The sequence below is a fragment of the Corvus cornix genome, chromosome 2, assembly GCF_000738735.6.
Source record: "Corvus cornix cornix isolate S_Up_H32 chromosome 2, ASM73873v5, whole genome shotgun sequence".
Classification (NCBI taxonomy): domain Eukaryota; kingdom Metazoa; phylum Chordata; class Aves; order Passeriformes; family Corvidae; genus Corvus; species Corvus cornix.
Window position 1 is genome coordinate 56,899,080 of NC_046333.1, and position 22,097 is coordinate 56,921,176.

At 37.1% G+C, this 22,097-nt stretch overlaps 1 protein-coding gene across 5 annotated transcripts in view; it reads right to left on the reverse strand.

The window, feature by feature from the left end:
* The window catches only part of CDK14 (cyclin dependent kinase 14), a 319,768-nt gene that overhangs the window by 116,487 nt on the left and 181,184 nt on the right, over positions 1-22,097 (reverse strand). For 4 of the 5 annotated variants that reach the window (XM_010399183.3, XM_010399187.4, XM_010399185.4 and 1 more), the window contains 3 exons: positions 18,491-18,611; positions 7,922-8,015; positions 7,384-7,491 (listed from right to left, as the gene is read on the reverse strand). In XM_010399183.3, the coding sequence (XP_010397485.1) occupies positions 7,384-7,491; positions 7,922-8,015; positions 18,491-18,611 (323 nt within the window). The remainder of the gene's footprint in view (positions 1-7,383; positions 7,492-7,921; positions 8,016-18,490; positions 18,612-22,097) is intronic. The other variant, XM_010399186.3, reaches the window with a different exon arrangement.

The window sequence follows — 22,097 nt, forward strand, 5'->3', positions numbered from 1 at the left end:
AAAGAGCCATTTACTTTTATCAGTTCTTAGGAGGGCAGAAGAAATCAGCTATTATTTTTGAAGTCTTTTAAAAAACGTGCAGACAGGAAAGACATATCAATCTTATAATTCTCATAACCCATCTCCAAAGTCATCATCTAAAACAGCCTAACATTGATTTTTAGACATTTTCAACCTTAAGGATGTTTCGACTTTTGCTACAGATCATAAACAACAATTTTGGCCATTGAGATGCTATTCAGAAAACTCACTTTTGGCAAGCAATGTGCAATTCAGACATAAGTAAAAGAAGAAAGGGAAAAGATTCAAGTGCAATGAACATTGTTTCTTTACTTATGAAAGAGAAAGCAATGCGACTATTTGATACCTGATCATTTATTATCTTCCCTAGCAAATAAAGCCAGCATACCAGAGTAAGTTGTTTAATGTACCTGTGGTTTTTTATAGTACAATATTATCTTGTAGAAAAAGTTTTTGAATAGCAGATCAACACTTCTGCTCAGAATTGGCTTCAGCTCCATTGGTAATATGCACAAATTGCTTGCAACTGCTTTTCTGTTCAGTGTCACCTGCATGCAAAAATGTTTGCAATTATAGCTCCATAACACATGTGGACACAACCTGCACAGAGAGGGATTTTGCATGGCAAAGAAGTATATTTCTATGGTGTAAGGGGCCAAGAAGGAAGGTGCCTGCAAAGATGTGAATCAGCGCACTGATTTACACCAGGTACTGATTTGCACAAGCTGAGGCTCAGCATATATTTTTTTCAATGTATTGCCTGTAAACACCCTCTCAAAGGCTAGAGGCAAGTCTGGAAAAGAAACAATGCTTCCTTATAATTATAGCCCATTTCTCATTCAGCAACTGAAATATGGCAGAAAGTAAACATTGTGATTCCAAAGAAAACCACAAAGCCATTGTTTTCCACTGAACCATGTCTTAATTTGTTTTCTTTTTCTGATAGCCAATTACTCCTCATGTTTTGCACTACCAAGCTGATAATAAGCCACACTCTTGCAATGCCAGCCCAGCCACGCTCAGGGTTTTGCTCAGAATTAGGAGGCTGGACAGGAACATTTTGCAGGCAGATGACACCTATGTGCATGAGGTTGTGTGACTGGCTGGCCTGAAATCCAGCCAACCCTCAAAACATAAAGATGGGGTTACACATTAATTTACTATTTCCTCTCCATCTCTTCCCTCCTGCTACCAGCTGGTAGTCCCCCTGGCAAGTGTCCATAATACACTGGTGGGTATTTTTATGACTTTAAACATGGATGAACGGGAAGTTGCGTGTCCCAATTTCTAAAAGAAACATTAACAGAGTGTGAGATGCATATTTTTTAAAGCCTCCTTTCCTAACACACATAGGCAATACTCCTCTAGAAATTGTCCTACATTTTTACAAGTTTGCTGTTTTTCAATCCTAGGCTGAGTTTGTTTGCCCAGTACCATATGGGTTTAATACCAATGGGCATAAGGCAAAGAACAGCACAGACTACAGGCACTCAGACACGGTGAGGATGGGAGCTCTTCATAAAAAGTAAATGCAAATTAGCATAATTTACCTTGTGCCCAGTTATATGGGGTAAAGTTTACTCATGCAGTGATTAGTCTCATGCACAAAACAATATAGTGCAGTCAGAGAGCAAAAATTGAGCTGAAACTCCATAAAAAGAAATTTAAAAAATTACCAGGATCCTTTACAAAGCATGAACACATAGAAGATTTACTTTGTTTTTTTAAGTTCATTTTAAAGGTTAATTTCTCTCTAACTTGCCTAGTTTAGAATTACTTTCATTTGAAGTTTGGCATAAGACATAAGGCCCAGAGAGAACCCTTGTAAAAGTGGTATCAGTGCAAAACTTGCAGGCAACTACAGTAAAGTACTGAATAGGTGCTAACAACTTCAAAGAGAAGACCCACAGGTAGGGAAGCCTGATATTTATGTAATTAATTTCCAGTGGTGCTGAAAAGAAGTGAAATATTTTGCATGTTGTTGTTATAAAGCAGAGGAGAGGTAGATATATTAGAAGGATTGCCCTATTCTCATTCTAGTTACATATTGTATAATAGAAGACAGAACTCAGCAGTCATGTTTCTACTAAATTAGTTTCAAAAACTCCCCTCATTTTCCTCATGAAGTCATTGGTGGGAAGCAAAAATAAAGATATGGGATGAAAACACAAACTTTGCCCTCTAAGCAAGAGCTATTCATATTACAACAGATTCATCCAACCAGAAGAATAGATGGCAGCATAAACACCATGCCTACACAAAATAAAATTTCAGCTCATGTTCAGCCTCACAATTACATCTATTCCATCAGAGATGAACAACCTGTGTTTCAGAGCCAAAGTATTTACCGAGTGAAAGAAAAACATATTTTAATTAATGAAACAGGAAAAAAAGACCAATAAATTTGACTAAGTACCTGATCACACAGATTAACTTCAAAATCCAATGGTTTAAAGTACTCCTCCCTTGGGTTCAGCATTGCTAGCTTCCCAAAAGATGCTATTAATACAATGTACCAGAAAGCACATTTTCTTTGGGTCCCTAAAAGCGCTGAAAAGGTATTATTTCAGGCTTCAGAGGATGTCAGTGACAGGAAGTAAACCTTCAGATACAGAACCACATGGAGAAAGCTCTGCAGCTTCACAAACACCTGTTAACATCAGTCATGGAGGAAACAGTACTAGCCTGCATGACAAGACACTTCATGCCTGCAGTCATATATAAAAGTATGTGCGCATATATATACCTATATAAAATAATATTGCTAGCCTTTTAAAACTTCAATAACAGAAGCAACACTTCCATTCCCACTGAAATTAAGATGTCATTTTTCACAGCTATCTGAAATGGCAAACTCTCATGAGTCTTTGCTGCACAGCTCCATGCAGAAAGTTGGTGTTTCTGGTGTTGCCCTTTGACAGATCAGGCTGCTGGGCTCAACAAATGCATGTTGCTCTCTTTTAATTACTTTTTAGTACTGTGTATTATGGTACCCAACAGAGCAATAGCATCCAATATCAGAGAAGAGTCCTCAGCTTGTTTGATATGTGTGTCAGGAAAGACAGAAGCTTCTGGCTGCAATTTCCCACTCCTGCTGTGACACACCACCTGCAGTGTGATGCTCTGTGGTGGACATGCTTCCCACAACCACGTTTGCAGAGAGAATGCCCATTTACAGACAAACCAGCATTTAAATGCCATTGTCCTGCCTGTGAAGAGAGCTACAAAGTACCAAGAGAACTCTTTGTACATTATTCCTGCAGTGAAATCTAATTTGCAGTGTAGTTGGCACCAAGGCTAAAGTTCAGGCAATGCACAGATTATTCCCTTATCGGGAAGGCTTCACAGCCTGGGAGGAAAATTCACTTTGATAAATTGTGGCTCTCAGAAAGCTCACGTAAAACAGAAAAGAGAAGTACCTTCCCACTTAAAAAAAACATCTCTGCAGAAGAAAAATTTAGCTAACACAAGAAATTCAACTCTGATCTGTTTTGAATCTGTTAAGAACAGCAAGTATAAAAGCACATGCTTATATAAAAATCAGAGCTATAAACAAGGTGCTATCTCCAGTGTGGCATGCACAAGTATACTGCAGGCTGCTCAGTGTAATCGGCTTTAACACTCAACTAATTCATATTGATCATCACCAGATCCAAGGAGCTGTCAATTTTCCATGGTACAGGGCTATCTTGAAGGCATTTGGTGCAGCTTGAACTTCTAGACATAATTAAATTTTATATTTACAATGGCACGTTCTCCTTGATCTGAAAACCTCAAAGTTTGCATACAGAGATATGTATGCTAACAAATGATCAACAGGAATAAACTATTGATAAAGATCTTAGCTACTCCTTATCAGAAGTCAAATGATATTTCCCAATTTTGTGCAGTTTTATTTTGATTCAACAGATTGTTTCACATATTTTTCCTATTCTCATGGTTTTACTGTGCACTTGATCAAAGTTTCATCCTGTCTTGTGCATGTATTACAAGACTAAATAGGAATGCTAAGATTACCACTTCATGTCTTCAGTCCATCAGACTTAGCACCTTGCAACAAAACCCCAAGCTGCTTGTCACAGAGAATGGCAAAGCAAAACGTTTGCTGGAAATGATGATGACACATCATTAGTTTAATACTTTGAGGCAAGAGACTTGTTAGCTCTTACAGGCTGTAATTACAAAAACCAGCAACAGAGCAAGAGGAAATGGCCTCAAGCTGCACCCAGGGAGGTTCAGGCTGGACATCAGGAAGAATTTCTTCACTGAAGTGGTTGTCAAGCACTGCAACTGGCTATCCAGGGAGGTGATGGAGTTACCACCTCTGGAAGGGTTCAGGAAGTGACTGGACATGGCATTTAGTGCTATCGTTTAGTTGACAAGATGGTATTCACTCAAAGGTTGGACTCAACCCGAATGATTTTAAGATTAAATTCTATGATACTACACTTTTCTCTTTTATTTTCTATGATGCATTTCTATCCAGAAAGTAACCCCAGTTTCAATATGCAGGAAAATGCAGGAGCAAAGATGTAATAGTATACTGAATAAACCAAAACACCTCTGCATTAAGGCACTTAATTCACTGTTAAACCTCTTAGAAAAATCAACCTACTTATATGTGTGATTCCCATTTCATTTGGTAAGCACAGTTTTTTTAAAAGAACTTATCAACACTTTTAAGTTTAGGCAGAAAAAAGAATTCATGTTATCAGATTCGAAGTGTGACAATAACAACTTGCAGCTGCTTATTCATCAACATCTGTAAGTGCTGGTCTGATTCTGAGAACAGATCATTTGTATAAACCCTAGCTATTATATTGAGGCCTGTGGTTGTAATAGAACCTGAGTATGCTTATTAAAAACAGCTGCTGTAATAGAAATAGCGAATCAGTGTATATTACCATTTAAACACCCACAAATTGAATCAATAGAAGTCAGGAGAGACAAGCTTAAAGAGAAAAGTTCTTAAACAAAACTGAAAGATCAACCACTGTTCTTAATCTACTATAAACAATCACTTAATTAAGCTGTTATGAAACATAAATAAACATCATTCATAATGAGGAAGAAACATATGCGTTTGTGTGTTGCATCTATTTTTGCTATGTAGATATGTGAAGAAAGCAAGCAGTAGAGATACACAAAAACATTTAGAGAATGTCTCTGACTTCAGCTTGATAATCACTGAAACAATGTACATAAAATGTGTTTTAATTTCATTTACATAATAATGGGGAGTAAACAATAGGAAATCAAACAGCCATTTAATATTTTTAAATTGTTATTCATGTTAAATTTTATTCACTTTTCTTTACTATTTCTTAAGATTTTTCCACTTTCCTACTACAATGTAACCAATTCCCCAAAAGCTGCAACCTGGCTCCTTACACACTAAGGACATGTAGCTATGACTAGTAACAACAGCAACAGATATTACACAGATTAATATTCCTTTTTGTTGCAAGTTGTGTACAAGGTGTGAACAAAAGGATTACTGAATTAGCATGAAGGTGGACTGCACCTTGCAGCATTTTCAGAAGACAACCCTCTGTTATAAGAAAACCTTCACTGGTGGATATTGAAAACATGAAGGGTAGGAACTCTTTCTGGAAAAGTCTTTCATTGGTTGATCTGTTTCTTTCACAGCAGTGTAAGTGCTCACTGTGTGGGAGTAAATCATATTAGTTATCTGGTAAAACAACCTGATTAATTTTGTACTTCAGTGCTATTAACTATCATATTATATATGATTCACTGGAGAATTACTGAATTTAATCCCTCTGTTCAAATACAAAACCAAACAAGAATAATCCTTTGGTTTATAACTTTAAAATAGATAACTTAAAGCCTTAATGATGCTTAGAGTACATTAGGAAGGCACCCACTGAAACTATTTAGCTAATGGTAACTAGACACTTCCTAGAAAGCCTAATTAATTGGGATTTAAAATTAACTCTGATTTGCAATGGACCATAAAACTACCCAGACCAAATTTTATCTATGTATTTGATGGTTTGCAAAAGACCAAATTAAAGAAAGATTATCAATAAATTATCCCTTGTTTTTTCAACACTGTTCTCAGTATTTGCAACTGCAGTTTTAAAACAAAATTTTAAAAAATTGGCAGGCCTCAAAACTCATCCTAGGTTGCATTTATCTTGACATTTTAACACACAAATAGTTGTGAGGATAGAGAAAAAAATAGAAGTATTCAAAAGGTTTACAAAAGGCATACAAAACCAGATTTATATATCTATCACTATCACTTTTTGCACTGTATGTCACAATTTCATATGATAAATTGCAAAAAAAGGCCCTGCTAAAGGAAACATCTGATTTCTGCTGTTACAAGTGCCCTTAATTTTTACAGCAAAAACAGTCAGTAAGATTTTACTGCAATAAATGAGATGAAGTCCCAAAGAGAAATTTATTCTTTCAAAATTTCATGTTCTATAAATAAGGAGAAAATTTCAAATTAATAAATGAAAAGCATAATAAGTTCAAAAAGCAAAAGCCGGAAACTGGCTCAGAAGTTTCTAGCTTAAAATACACAAGCTGGCAAACAAACAAAGCAATGAGACATATCACAGGAACTACTCAGAACTGCTGCTCCCAGTCTATGCTGCAGAACAACTATTCTTTCATAGCACAGAATTTTCAGGGTATTAGCCAAAAGGGCAGAATAACAAAATATTTTACAGAAAATTAGTTATATTTATAACACAATCAAGTAAGGCCTTGTTTTAGAGAGATATTTTTTTATGAGTCATTCCTAAAAGCATTTGCTAAATTCCCTGATGTCCCAACAAAAGAGATACAGCACAAGCAAGTCTGAGTAAAGTGAAGAATGTAAATTTTTTAAACATATTATGAAAGACTTTCTTTCTCTCCCCATGGACCAAAAAAGAACACCAAATAAATACTCTGCATTTGAAATATGTGACTTCTTACAAAATAACCTTTGAAAGCAAGGGTATGCTCATGTTTCCCTTCTAAATTTGTAGTCAGAAGCAATCAAGAGATTGACAGGTTAAGGTAAGACACTGCTCCTTCGATACTTTCCCTGATGACCACCCAACAGTAGCAGGGCCAACTCTGGCTCATCTGGGTGAGCAAAACCACTTCCCTGAACAAACCCACTCCACAACAGCACAGCTCCCAGGAGGCATCAGAGTAGATATAAACCTTTATTTGGAGACAAGAAAAGTTGTTCCTGAACCTTTTGTAAGGGAACTGCCAAACCCTGAGCACAATGGAAGAAAGAGCAAATGCAAATAAAATCCCAAGCAAACAAAACCCAAAACCCACAATCCTGAGTAGAAGAATATATAAATTATGATTATGTTTGAGACAAATTACCTTTTCTTTCACTCCCAATGTAGATGTGTCATCAGTGCCTTTGATGAGCAACCCACATGAAGGCCCTAACCAGGCTGCAGAAGCAGTAGTCAAGGACCCCTGTTGAACCTGAGTATAAGCATGATTTCAGATTTCCTATTCTGTTTCTCACCTGACTTTCTAACTTACTTTTCCTTTATATATCTGTATAATAAAAAAATACTTGGCATTAACACTACAATATCAGTAGAATATTAATAAGTCCATCCAGAGTTGTCCTCTGCAAAGTGAGGATGACAAACTGGCTGGATTTCCACTGCCTTACATTTGGAAAGCTTTTCCACAATTGCATAAATGTCTCTGTTTTTAAAAAAATACTAAGTGAAAAGAATTAGAAACGGAACTTTTTACACAAAATATATCAAGTAAACTCTGTCTAGCTTGTGGACTGGGCTTCTGATCCTTGGCTCTATCAGTACTTTAATTCCTAACACAAAGAAATATGTGAACATTTATCCATTGATCCTTTGTTGTCTTACTTCAGCAATAAAGAACTCACCAGAAATATTCTTTCAAGTTGATCTTGAATGTCTTTCATTCCTGGAAAAGCAGCGACCCCTTGAATCATTTCTACAAAGATACAACCCACTCCCCTACAGAAGGAAAAAATAAAGGCAATGTTAGATTTCTTGCAGACCAAAAAGCCAACAACAATGCTTTTGTATCCTTTACCAGCACTTAAATTTTTTTTTTCTTAATTGATGCCAGGTGGAAGGACAGGCATGTGCATTTGCTAAAATCAGTGTATACAAAAGAACACTTCTCAGGTGTTTGAAGACAAGTGTAGGTAGAGGTAGCAGGAATAAGGTTGGTAGGTGTTGAGACCAGTAAAGGCACAGCTGCTGATTTCTGTGTTAGTGCTTCCCAAGCAGAATCGTCATGCACCCAAATAAACTCTGGGGATGTGGGAATGACAGTGAGCGAGCACCCTTGGGAGAAGCTGAACGGGGACAGAATGATGACATGGAAGCACACTGGCAGGGCTTAGCATAGGAGGAGAATCTGGGAGAAGGTGAGTAAAAAGGAAAAGGGCACGTGGCTGCTCACAGTCACTGAACTAAGCTACTGCCCAAAGGCTGGTAACTTTGGGAATGTACTTGCTTGGACTTTCTTCTCCCCTCTTCCAGCATAAATGAAAGAAGCCCAAAGCCCATAGCTGCTGACCGCATTCCCCAGAAGCTCTGGCTCAGAGGTCCTGCAATGAGTTGAGAAGCCATGGGCTCCCTCCTCTCCCCACTGTGACAGCCACCTCCTTTGCAGCTCCTGTCCTTGGTTTCCCACAAAACGTACTTCACATGAGTCCCCCTCATCCCACTGAGTTAAGCCAGTGGCAAAAGTACTGGGAAATCAGACTGTAAAAATATCTGAGGCATACTAACTACAGCACAAGGAATGGATTCTCAAAGATTAAGGAAAGCTTCTGTGACTCTATCTCAGATTCCAGATAACCTGTAAACTTCCTGCATCTCAAAAGGAAAGCAAATTACAAACTTGGACTGGTATCTTTTCTGGATGAAAACATCTCAAGAGTTGCTTGTTCCCTCAGCAAAAATAATTTTAAGAGAAAACATCCCTCTTGGCTATCAATAGGATGCAGAATTTGATGATATACTTCAACTTCTTCAATTACATTTTTCTGCATACATTTTTCTACAACTTTCATATGCAAACACCCACATATCCCTTACAACCACATCTGTGTAAGCAACCACACAAAAATGCTCTTCACTCAAAGTAATAGCATGTTCAAATCCCCAAAACATACATCAAAATGAACTAAGAATTTCAACACTAACTACACTACCACCTCCCCCTAAAACTGAGAGTTTTGTTTCTGTGTCAGAAAATCCCAGCAATAACCTCTCATTTAAATTTGTTTTTAGAAGTAAATTATTTGGAATGTAGTAATTACATACCTTTTCATGCTTATGCATCATGATGATGCATTCAGAAAGCAGCATTTAATTTTAGGATATGTGTGCATATATTGGCGAGGAAGCTATTCTAGAATAAAACAACAATGAAAACAGGTTGCACATTTTCATTAAGACTGGAGCTGAGTACTCATAGATGCCACTTAACTAAAAGCATCAGTAAATAACCCGTGCTTTACTCATCTCTCAGGCTTTGATAAATACCCAATAATGAAACGATTTTACATTCCAGGACAATGAAGGTTGATAGTCAAATTTTTTGAAGAAGAAAATTAAATATACCTCGCCATTTTCTAGTTCTACAACCCAAAGGATGGCTATATTAAGTAAAGCTTCTTGTTGGCATAGAAAAGTGGAAGAAAACTTTGGAAAGCACAGTTGTGGTCAAATTTTAGAATAAATCAGGTGTTCGTAAAAGAGAGGTTAAAATTTATGTTCCATATGCTTCTGCTGGCTACCAAATGAACTGAATTGATTAAACTGCCATTCATCATTTAGTCTGGTTAGTGCTTCATTAGGCACAGATAGGCACAATATATCTTAGTCAAATACTTATAAACAGTACCAGCATCTCCAGCAAGGAAAAATTCAAGATTTCAGCCAAGAGCCTTTTATTCAAGATGAGCAATAAAACAATTAAACTTAGACTAAAGAAAAGATGATAGCAGTTCTATTCTTGCAACCAGAAAACAGGCATTTGATTAAACCAGCATATCATTTGAGAGCATATACAAATCTGCAGAGAATCTTCATCTAGCTGTTTGCAGTGCTGTAAGGGCAGCAGGAAGATTTTGCCAAATTTTGTATTGCTTTAGATTATTTATAAATTTGTCCACTTTTAGTGGTTCTGAGAAAAGTATGAGCAAAAAAATCAAGTAAGAACAGCAGACAACACTGAAGAAAAATTTCCTTCTTGGAAAGAAGAATCCTACTATATCTCTTGGACTCTTGTGCAGCCTAGAATTCCATTTAGTCACAAGAAGAAATAAAACAGTACTGGAGTTAAATAAACACCTAATACAAAAATCAAAAGGGTATGATAATCACTGGGGAGAGAAATATAAGCAGCCTTCAGTATTTGAGCTGGAAGACTGCTGTTCCCTTCAGCCCACTTGAAAATTAAGCTTATGATTGGTTTCAAAGGTTATGGTGTTCAGCACATTGACGAATAAGTCAATAGAAAGAGAAGTTTAAATGAATACTAAAAAAAGGGAGAATAGTAATACAGAAAATATGACACTGAACTAGGAAATGGATAGGAAATACCCAGAAAGCCATAATAGCACATAAAGGCTTCAAGAGGGCTGGATGGTATTTTAGATGTCATAGTGGTATCAGTGAATCTTAGGATCACAGTAAGTAGAAACCTGAGTCTGTCATAGGATCCCTGCATTGCAAACTGTAACTGTGAAAGAGAAAAGAAATAAAGCCTCTACAAGGCCTTGAAATTTTGTCTTGTTTTTGTAGACCTCACAAACTTTTAAACAGTTTAGAGATGGTTTTGAACAAAGCAAAAACTATTTTCATGCCAGAAGAACTGGGTTTTGAAGAAAATAAGAAAATGATGTCATTCTTGGCTACAAGAAAACCCAAGGGACAGGGAGAATGTGATGACTCTGTATTTAAAATTATGCAAAACAAAGGACAAGGAAGAACTGATCAGGATTTTAATGGTTCCCAGAATGGTAGGTACGTCCAAAATAGTGTAACTAGAAATAGCAGAATGCCTTTAGGAAACAGAAATTTTAGGGTGAGTGTTAGGGAAATACAATTAATAACTGTGCTGTACCCCAGCCTCCCAATGGACTTGAAGCACAGTTACAGTCATGTAAAACTAGACAAGCTGAAATACTTAAGAATATTCTTCAGGAAATAGACTTGCATTAGCAGTTGAGTGGATAAGATGATCTCACACATCACTCCCATCTCTAGTTTCTATGATGCAAAGAGTACTTCTTAAAATATGAAATAGAGGCTTTAATGTGCACACACATGCAAGGGTATGTTATTTAGGTAAATTTGTCCACGCTCAGCATACAATGACATTTTCAGGAAGCAGGTATAAATAGGTTTTTGACAAAATAATATTACCTTAATAAATTTCAGTGTATTCAGTTCAGATTTTCCTACTCTCTTTACAGGACTCCTGAGTTTGGACAAATAAGCCAAATGCTGCAATGTTGTTCAGAGACCTTTCCAATGCAATGGTATAGGATAAACTTGCAAAGTAAAAGTGACAGCCATTTAATGCTGAAATGGGTGGTTTACTCTCTGATGACAAAAAGCATGACTAAACCTATTGCTATATTGATGAGACCATACGTGGCCATGCCATCTAATATTGCTCTCCTATTCTCCTGCTTAATTTCCTGGGACTCTGGCTGTCACCATACAGCCTTATACAGAGCAAGAGTTACTAGCACAGCTGAATGGCTTCTCCTGCATTTGAATTGACATAGTAAATGAGCCTGTAAAAATGAAGTTGAACACCTCAGGAACCTTTTTTTTTTTTTTTTTTTCTGCACAGCTTTTATAATTCAGAAGGGTATTCCCTTAAAATTAACTTGCTTACTGGTGAACTGGTTTTATATATTTAGCTTAGGGATTCACATCCTGTCTCTGTGTAACAAAGATCCTTATTGCTGCAAGAATCTCCAGCATATCTGTACTTGAATACTGTTTAAAAAAAAATAAGCATAAAAGCTTTGGTAAGGCATAATACATAAAAGATCATAAGGGATGATTCTTTCAGTTAATATTATGATTTTTCTTGATGGAGTCATAAAAGAGACTAGAGACACACTCCAGAATGAGGAGCTGCTTCCAAACCAACTTTTAGTTTATACTTAAATCAAGAATATAGAAACTGTATGTTTTGAAGTGTTGAATATTCTGCCTTGAACAGATCTGCTTTGTAGCAGGCTCAGTGCAGGTGATAATATTCAGCATGGCCTTCACAGTGAAAACCTATGCTGGGTCTTCACATAATGTTTCTATCTGGTCATTAAGCCTGTTTTCTGTGTGCAGGGTTTGGCTTCAGAGGGGGAAGGCATTTTATGACAAGCAATTGCTTTCAGCAATCCCCCTGGTGAGATTTCTGAAACTCAAAGGAACAACAGAGTTTTCATTCAAGCTTCCCAAACCACACATTGTTTGTAATGTTAAATATATCAGAATTAAAAACCAAACAGACAAACAAACAGAAACACAAACAAAACCCCCAAAACCCACACACATTCCCCTTCAAAATCCCACTGCTTTATTTTCTTATGGATTTGTCACCAATATGTAATACTGGAGCATATTCCATAAAATCTTAGTAATATGCATGCTGTAAGGGCACAGAGATTTTTAGCCTGTCTGATTTATTCAGGAAAAAAAAAGGTCATGTTCCTTTATCATCCTGCTTATGAACACAACTATGAAAACAAATTTTGGGGGAAAGGAATGTAAAGCAAGGGACTTTCTTCTCCTTAGCTGACAAAAATCTGATTTATTTCAACAGGGGCAGACTGCCAGGATACCCACAAATGCTGAAGTTGGTTGGAATTTGTCTTTTGTGACCACTACCCTTTGATATATAAGAAATAACATCTGATGGATGATACAGTCTGATAAAACTACAGTGGCAATAAAGCAAACAGATTGTAGTTCTCACATGAGAAGTAATGAGTGAATCAAAATTTCCCTTTCATGATGACAAAAACCATTAAAATTTGTGCAGGAAGCATATGCAATGAATGAAAACTAATTTACTTGAGAGCATGATAGCTTAAGGTTTTTCTTTACAGTCACACTTGAAGTAATTGTAATTACAAGACAATAGAGTGATCATGTTCTTGCCTGTGTCACTCAATAGCTAGAAATAAAACCTCCAGAAATTTTTTCTCTCTGTAGCAATGCTCAGTTTCTATATTAAGAAATACTACATTCATGAAGGATTAAAATCCACATGATGCCTTTTTGTAGGATTCTTTCTATTGGACTCAATCGTTCTGTAAAAGCAGAGTCAAAATAAGCTCAAGACAGTACTCCTCAAACTTGAGCAACGTTTGGCCAGGAGACATTTTCTTGTTGGAAACGTCTTCATGTTCTTTCATGTTCTTCCTGGTTTTCTTTTCTGCATCCAGATACCTTTAAAATGCACTTTCCTTACACACATGAAATTTATTTCTAGCAATGAAAAAGTAACAGCAAATCTGATGTTCTAAATGGATTAAAGTAGTTTTCAGATAGGAACTGAAATGCCCTTCCCATAACTACAGACCCAGACAGTTCCTCACTTCCTCACACATAGCATTGCTAAGAATCTGAGCCTATAGAATTTTCCAATCAAAAGCTAATTCAGCTGATAAAACTTTTGAAGAACTCACTGACAGCAAGAGATATTTAATTAACAATACCTTTATAGTTATTGCAATATCACTTTAATACCCTAATCCTACACATTAGCATTTCTTTGGAGTGGAAGTCATAATCCTGAGAAACATCAAGGGCAAAAGAGCTAATTTCCCCTACACTGTTTTCTCTCTCAGGCCCCAAGAAATATTTCTTCAGGGCATACTGGGACTACTGCTCTCACATTTCTCTCACTGCAAACTGTTTACAGGAGAAAGAAACAGGATAAATATGCCTTTGTAATGTCCCCTGAGTAAAAACCATAATTTGGTGCACTTGTGTCTAAGACAAAACCCATTTTTAGGTAATAAATGTCTTAATTATGGTTGCAGATCTTCATTGGTCAAATATTCATGAAAGCATGCATGGAATTACAGTGAGCACTCAAATCCACATTCATAGCAGGCTATGTGTGAAATGTGGTATGTTCCTGAAAAATACCGTTTCTTTTTCTAATAGGATAGAAAAACTCCGTATGAAGAGGTTTCCCTAAATTAAGCTAAAATTTGAAATCATATATAACAACCCAGATGTAACAAAGTTAAGTGAGAGAGATTTAAGAAGCAATTTTGTAACATTTTACTGATCTATTTTTAATTTCTTTCTTCCTCAGTACTAAACATAGCTGATGGTGTTAATAAAAGTGAATTTAAAATATATCCCAGCCCATAACTGCTTAGGTTACCTGTACTTGACTAAGAGTGTATTTTTTTAAAAAACAAAACAACAGGATATGCAAAAAAATTGCCAGCTGTTAGCAAACACAGTTTAAAGCCAGCTGCACTTCAAAATAAAATATCCCTAGTGACTTCTTGATGTAAGCAACCCAGATGTAGCAGCAGCACATGCATTACCAGAATCAAATGGATTTAATAGCCTGTTTAAACTGCTTCATTTACTAATGCTATACTCTTCCTGTAAGGAACAAATAGAATAGGTTAATTTGGGGATTTTTTTCTCTATGTTTCTGTGTTACTTATATATGGGTTTTAGTAATCCATAAACCCTTTATGTGTTGAAGTCTATTTTCCTTGCATTGACTTTCAAAGGACTGTAAAATTCAAGGATTAGGACAAGTTACACCAGAGGCAATGCAAAACCATTTTCCTAGCTACTAGTAAGTCCTCATCAAGAGAAAAAAAAAAAAAAGCTATATCAAGGGTAATCACAACTCTTTGATGCAGTCATGGGTTGTATAATACATTCACATAATGCTGCTGTATCAAACACTGTCAGCAGTAAATGACAAAGCCCAACACACTGATTTCCATCACCAGCCTGACACCACTATTGCATGTATGTCTTCATTAATATTGTTTTATTGCCAGTGGCTATTTAAAAAAGAATGCAGGAGAATGTAACATTGCATGTGGATCATTAGCTCTTAGTTACTATTCTAATTCTCTGCACCAGCAAATGAAGTGTAAAAATAGCCCGCAGCCTCTGCCACCTGCTTCCCAGCCACTGTCCAGTGGTTAATATTTGGACTCTTTTTTCATGCAGCTGGTCTTCCACTCAGTGGGAGCCTCACTTTCTGTTCCTGGGGAACCACCATGAAATGTCATTTATCATGACTATAGAAAAAGCCCTGTGACTTTATTTTTTTTCTCTTCTGTAAATAGAGGAAACAGCTGTGCTTTCTACCTTAACATTATTTAAATATTTAGTGAAGTGGCTGCCTAGTTTTGTCATCATGTGGATCATCAATAATGACACAGGAGAGCACACACTATCTGCCATAAGGACATAATGCCAGTAATTGCATAAAAATGCTAATGCTACAAACACACTTTTGATAACAAATTACTAAATTATCTTGGAATCTGATGGTAGACAGGTTTCTCCGTGTCTCCCTTCCTCCCACTCTGGGAAGCCACTAAATGGCTTTAATGTAATTAAGGCTCAGCTCTGTCCAACCATTGTGTAAGCACAGCCCCAAGCCTGCCTGAGCCCCAGCAGAGCTCACTGTTAAATGTGCCAAGTCAGCATAAGTGACCCTAACACGCAGCTACGCCTCTCGCAGTCAAACTGGGAGTGCTGTCTCAGATAACCCAGCAAAGTACAGAAGTAAAAATCTACAGCTCTTCTGTCACACACAGTACACATTTGCTCTCATCTGATTTCTGATGTGGCAGGGGCTGAGCCTCTGCACAAATTGCTGCCATGTGTAAGACACTGTATTACCAAGTGCCTTTTTCCTAAGCTCTTCATACTTCTTCAGTTTGTACAGAGAAGAAAAAATATTGCAAAGGCTACAAATTGCATACAAGAGGAATATTACATTGTTTATCATGTGAAACAGAACACACCACCTCTGTCCTTGAGTACCTGGATTTTTTTTAGGCCTACATGAAATGCTCTGTGCAAGAGAACATCATTTATTGATATCATTAAAGATGTAACAATTGGGTTCTTCCCCAATACTCTTGTGTCATTTTTGTCAGGAAACAAAATAATGACCTGGATTGCTGAAGTAGCATTTTAAGTCCTTCCTTGATCTTCCCTGCTGCCCATGTAATTTGAATATAAACATGTGATTATGAAGGACGTGCTCAGTCTGCAGGTATAGTAAATTTAAAATGCTTTTAATTAGCTACATGACTTAATTGTTATTACAGGAACACCACATATTTTGATTGGACTTTCTAATAGCTCTTTTACTAAAATCCTCATTGCGGGGAATGTTAAAAGATCTATTTTTGACAAGCTATTGAACTTTGGAGTGAACCATTTTTTTGTGGAAAGATTTTCAGCAATAGTAAAAAATGTGTTAAAATCCTTTGTTCAGTTTCACAGTGCAGTGTTTTTTAAATTAGGAAAAATTACAAAAATTAATTTCCAATGTTGCTTTTAACTAAAAAAAAGCATTTTAAAGTGCTTTTTGAGCAGTTTTCCCTATTAAAACATGAAAAATTTTCTTTAGCTGTTTCAATATATTCTCTTTGTAATTTACAAGTTGACTCATGTATGTGCAGACATACACAAATACGCGTGACTCAGGAACTGAACAAATGTAGAAGCAACTATGAGAAGATGAGCAGAAAGGACAATTTATCTCTCCCAGCTATTTGCATCCTCTGAGTCAGTTGTCCTGCATGACCCCAAGCAAGCTGAGCTTCTTGCTGAGGGTGTCTGAGGTATTACTTGGAACAGAGGTGATTGTAAAACATCAGGAGCAGATGGGCTGCAGAGATTGCATGCAACCTGTGAAGACACCTGGTTGAATCCGGTATTTAGGAAAACAGGACAGTTTTAGGATAGATGAGAAACTGACATGCAGAAGGAAATTATTTGAGATCTGTGAAGTTGAGAAAGGTCTGAGGAAAACCAGACAGTTAATAACAGACAATGCTGCCTTTGCCTCTCTGGCACACTTGTGATTTCACACTGTTCACATCTAGAGTTTCTCACTCTCCTTTTCCTGCCTCTTGGTTCACCTTCCCTTAGAGCTCAGGGAACTGCAGCAGCCAGGGCCCAGTCATACTAACCACTCACTTCAGTATTAGATATTCTAGTATTTCTACTCCGTAACCCCTTCACATGAAATAATCCTGTGACTTCTAAATCATGTCCCCAGGAGTCAAGATTTACAGGAAAACCTGTTTTCATCCCATAATCTCTGATTTCAGCTACGGGACTAAACACAACCTAGTCATGCTTAGTTCCTTTCCCCAGCAAAAATATATTCCTGCTAGTATTATTGTTTCAATAATAATGAAACAATTGCTTCAGTTGCAATATTACACAGCAAGATTACTGTAAAAATATTATTCACACACCATATGAAAACATAACCTTATCTTACAGTTACTCCTAGATTTTAATATAATCATAATTCTAACTTTGTGTTGCCTATATTAAAGATAATTCAGTGAACTGCAAAAAAATTACTGTATTTTTCTGAAAATTCCTTAGTATAATTTTTTCTCAAATGAATGAATTCTAAAGGTTTAAAGAGTTGAATATGCATTAAAAAAAAACCCAACCCAAACCAACCAACCAACCAAAAAAACTCAAAGCAAACAACCAAATAAACAAAACAAAATCCAAACATATTCCAGAGCATAAAACTTCCTTTGTAAGGAAGAGGATTTTTTTCCATATTTCAGAATTTGTACAGATTACAGAGATCCTGTCACCTCAAAACCTACAGAATAAACAAAGAACCTCCAGCTTGGTTTTTAACAGTCAAAAAACCAAATACCTTCCTTGCTCCTTATTCAACACAGGACTAAATGATGTCAGAGCAAGGTGATATGTACTGTACAAATCAAACTACTGTTCTAAACCTGCAAGTCTAAATAAAATCTGTAGGTTTAAAAGAAAACTATTCAATGATATTTGCTGCTACCAAATACAGGACATTAAGAACTGAGGTTTTATGCTCACAACCAGAGAATTCTGGTTTTCCCCTTGCTACAAGTGGGCATAGTGAAAGTCTATCTTTTGCAAAATAAGTGTCATATCATATATAAGGACCACACTAAGACTACAAAAGTCAAGCAATAACTCAGTCTCTTGCAAAGCACCAATGGGTGTAGTGTAAACAGCAGGTGTCATCTGCCAGCCAGTGGGGTGGCAGGAGGGGATTCCTTTAGGGAGATACTGCAGGAACCACACGTATCACTACACATATGTTTTTTAACCTGTACCAATAATCTCACTACATATTTGGTTTACATGTCTAAAAAAACCAAGAGCTAAAGCATCTACAGAATCTTGTCATCTATACTTACCACATGTCAAGGCAGGTGGAATATTCTGTTGATCCCAGAAGGACATCTGGAGGCCTGTACCATAGGGTTACCACTTCATTGGAATACGTATGACTAGGAACTGATTTAGCTCTTGCAAGACCTGTGGGGTAAACACAAATAAATCAATATAAACAAAGCGAAGAAATAGTTTGCTATACAGTTACAATCTAAAAGGATATATGAGCACCTGTCACGTAATGGGACAGCATGTTGCAAGAGTATTTTTCTTCTAGAACTGGAGTATTTTACTTAACGGTAACATCTATCATTAAGTACCTGGCTAAACAGAGTTGTAAATACTATGAAGGGACAATAAAATATGCTTTTCATCATGACAACCACAAGCCCAGGAGAGATGCAAAGATGTACTGTGGTACACCTAAATAAAAGACAAATAAACAAAGATTTTAATTGCCATTAACTGCTCATCCTCAGGCATCAATATTCTTCCATTTCAATGTTACTTAGAAAAAGAAAATGAAAAGGAAACTGCCAGACAAATGGTGCCACAGATGAGATTTGGTCTTTTAGGGAAGCCTAAGGAAACCTTCCACAGCTTACACTGCCCAAAGCCCAGCCTGCTTATTCAAGTTTACGTTTGAAAGCTGTAGACACACTTACACGTTACCGTTCAAATAAGTATTAATATTGCAGTAATACAGCAGAAAATGGTATGTGAAGAATTCCTTTCTCTCAAGAATTGTGTATTGGCAGTGCTCCAATTTCAGAAATCATTTCAATGAATCTGTGGCCTACTAAAGATATAATATTTACAATGTTGTCTTTTAAGCTTGTCAGTCATTTAAAATAATTCACATTACTGCACAATCTATGTAGAGATCATCATATGCTAAACCCAGAAGTTTACAAGTATATTTCTCCTATAGAGGACTCTCTCCTCCAGAAAATGGAAAAAGATCTTCAGGGCTAAGGTGATTACTCCTATCATGGGCCTGCAAACGCTTTTTCCAAATTATCGGATCCTAGCTACTACCTTGAGAACATCCACTCCCTTGCTGGGAACACTGGACACGCACAAGTAATGGAAATCAGGAGAACGCAGCACTGGGTGCTTTTTTGTGTCTTCCTGAACTACTGATTTTCCTTTCAGAAAACAAACGGAATTACTACAACAGAAGGTCATGTTTTACACCTTACAGAAACAAAGAAGCAAAGTCATACACTCAGGAAGAAATAAGCAACATGAGAATTTCCAAAAGAGTGCAGATGAGAGTCCTTTGCCCCTTTATTCTTAATACACTGGTAAAGCTATTTAAGAACATTTACTCTCAGTGAATATATCTCCATAGCAATGATGGCCAATCTTGCCAGCAGATTGCACTATCAGCTGATTATAGCAATTACACCAGTGTAGGGGAATAATTTGAATTGTATGCCATGATTTTTTCTTTTAAAAATTACATTTGAAGCATGAATATCTATTTTTTAAGTTTTCAGTCCTCCATTTCTTTAAGGTTTGTGCACCTGTCCATCAGCTTGACAAACAATCTGGCTTAAAAAGACAACCCAGGGTTGGCCAGGTACAGCCCCAAAGAGGCCAGAGGAGAGGTCACATCATGTGTTTCACAGTGCCCCTGCCTCCAGATTAATGTTTTTGCTTCTAGGAAACCAGAAACCACCAAAAGCTCTAAGTGGTGAGCAGTTCTCATTCCTGGCACACAGAACCTTTAACAAGCCTGAGCTTCTGTGCATCTATATTCCATGTGACTAAACTGAAACAGCATTCCCTGAAGTTGTGGATATGGACCCACTACTATTAAGCAATATAAAAATTACGAAAGGATTTGAGAAGTCTGGATGGTGAATGACTCCATCCTTTTTTGCCTGTCTGAGCCTTCCCCATTAGTCTTGTCTGAGGAAGACTGAATTTGGTTGCAAATTCTAATCTTCTACCAAGTTTTCATAAGAGAAGAGGCATAACCAAGCAGGGGAAAGGCTTCTTGAAGAAGCCAACAACATCATGTATTTCGGGGAAAATTGTCAAAAAACTTTAGAGCTTGTGGAATGACAAACTCAGATTTCCGCGACACAAAACTGTTGATCCACACATTCCAGAAATCTCCCGTGTAGAGAGGAATAAGTACCCAACTTGCCATATCAGAAATCATGTTGCAAATAATAACACAATAACCATGCTTGCTGGCCGGCTTCTGCCACTTTACTGACCAGGATGGAGCTTTGCAAGTGCTATAGTCAGCCCAAGCACATCTTTCCTCCTCTCCTGTGACTGTTCAGCGTAGAACCAGTCCTCCCCTCCTGGGAATGAAGTAGGAATGCCACTCATGCTGTTTCCTCAGTATACTGCTTCTAGATCTCCTCTACCTCGAATCAATTCCAGGTTAATGAAAACCCATCTGATTTTCAAAGAATGGCCCTTTTGGGCTAGTCCCAGCCTGTTGGAAAACTAAATGTTTTTCTTTAATCCATTCTTCACTCCCAAAACACTATGAAAGTTTCATTTGAGGTTAGCTGCTGCACCTGGTTTCTCAGTTATAAGAGGATCATTAATGTTCCTCTGTTTAAACAAAAAAATGTTTAAAAAAATCTTAATTTGTAAAAGCAAGCTGAGGCCATACATTGGTATCAGACAGCACCACCACGTTAAGAGCTATCCTAGTTTGAGTTAAACCATAACAAAAGGCTTATGAGTACAGGCCACATGTTTAAAGTTGCAGCCAATTGGTTCCCTGGTTGGCCACATACACTGTTCTGGAAACTAAATGGAAAAATGGAAAGCAGGAGTGAACAACCAAGGCAAATACTCACAAAAGACAAAATTTGGAAGGGGAGAATTTGGCACAGTCCCACTGTTCAATTAGGCACTCACTCCCCTTGTGCAGGACTGACAGGACCTGAATCAGGCTAATGCCTCGGAGGAGCTGCTTTCTCGCAGGGAGGGAGCAACCTTTGTTTTTTCTGAATAATGCTCTGCATAAAGAATGCATTTGCAATAATGAACACTTTCACTCAAAGACTCAAAATTAACACAAATGTGTCTCATTGCACATGAGACATGGAAAAAATACTCTCATCTTTCAGATATATTTACATTATAAAAAGAGTGCTATCCAAATACGTATGTGAAACACCAACAAGATACTGCATTTCTTGTTTTGATGGTCCAGATGCAAACAGATGACAGTTACTGGGGTTTTTTTCAGATACCCTTCTGCAAGAAAATTTGCTACATATTTTATAACCCTTTGCACATCCAAATATGCTTACTCATGCAAAATTTATTTAAGAACATCCTTCAACTGAAAGAAAACTGAAGGGTAGGATTAATTAGCACAGCATGTTCGATCACTTTCTTTAAGGCTTCCCTGTCTGTTTCCATGGTTACACTACAGGAAGAATGACAATCTCATTTTAAAAAAACAGAGCTTATAGGGAACCATCAAAACTTCAAACCTTAATGACTCGTGCATAAAAGCCAAAAGGTAAATGGCAGATCACCAGGTGAGTACCCAATATTTACATATTGCTGCCTGAGCCCCCTTTTAGCCTGGGAAGGTGGAGGAAGAACCTCCTGACAAGTAGTGAACTCCCCTCTGATTCGTGTGTC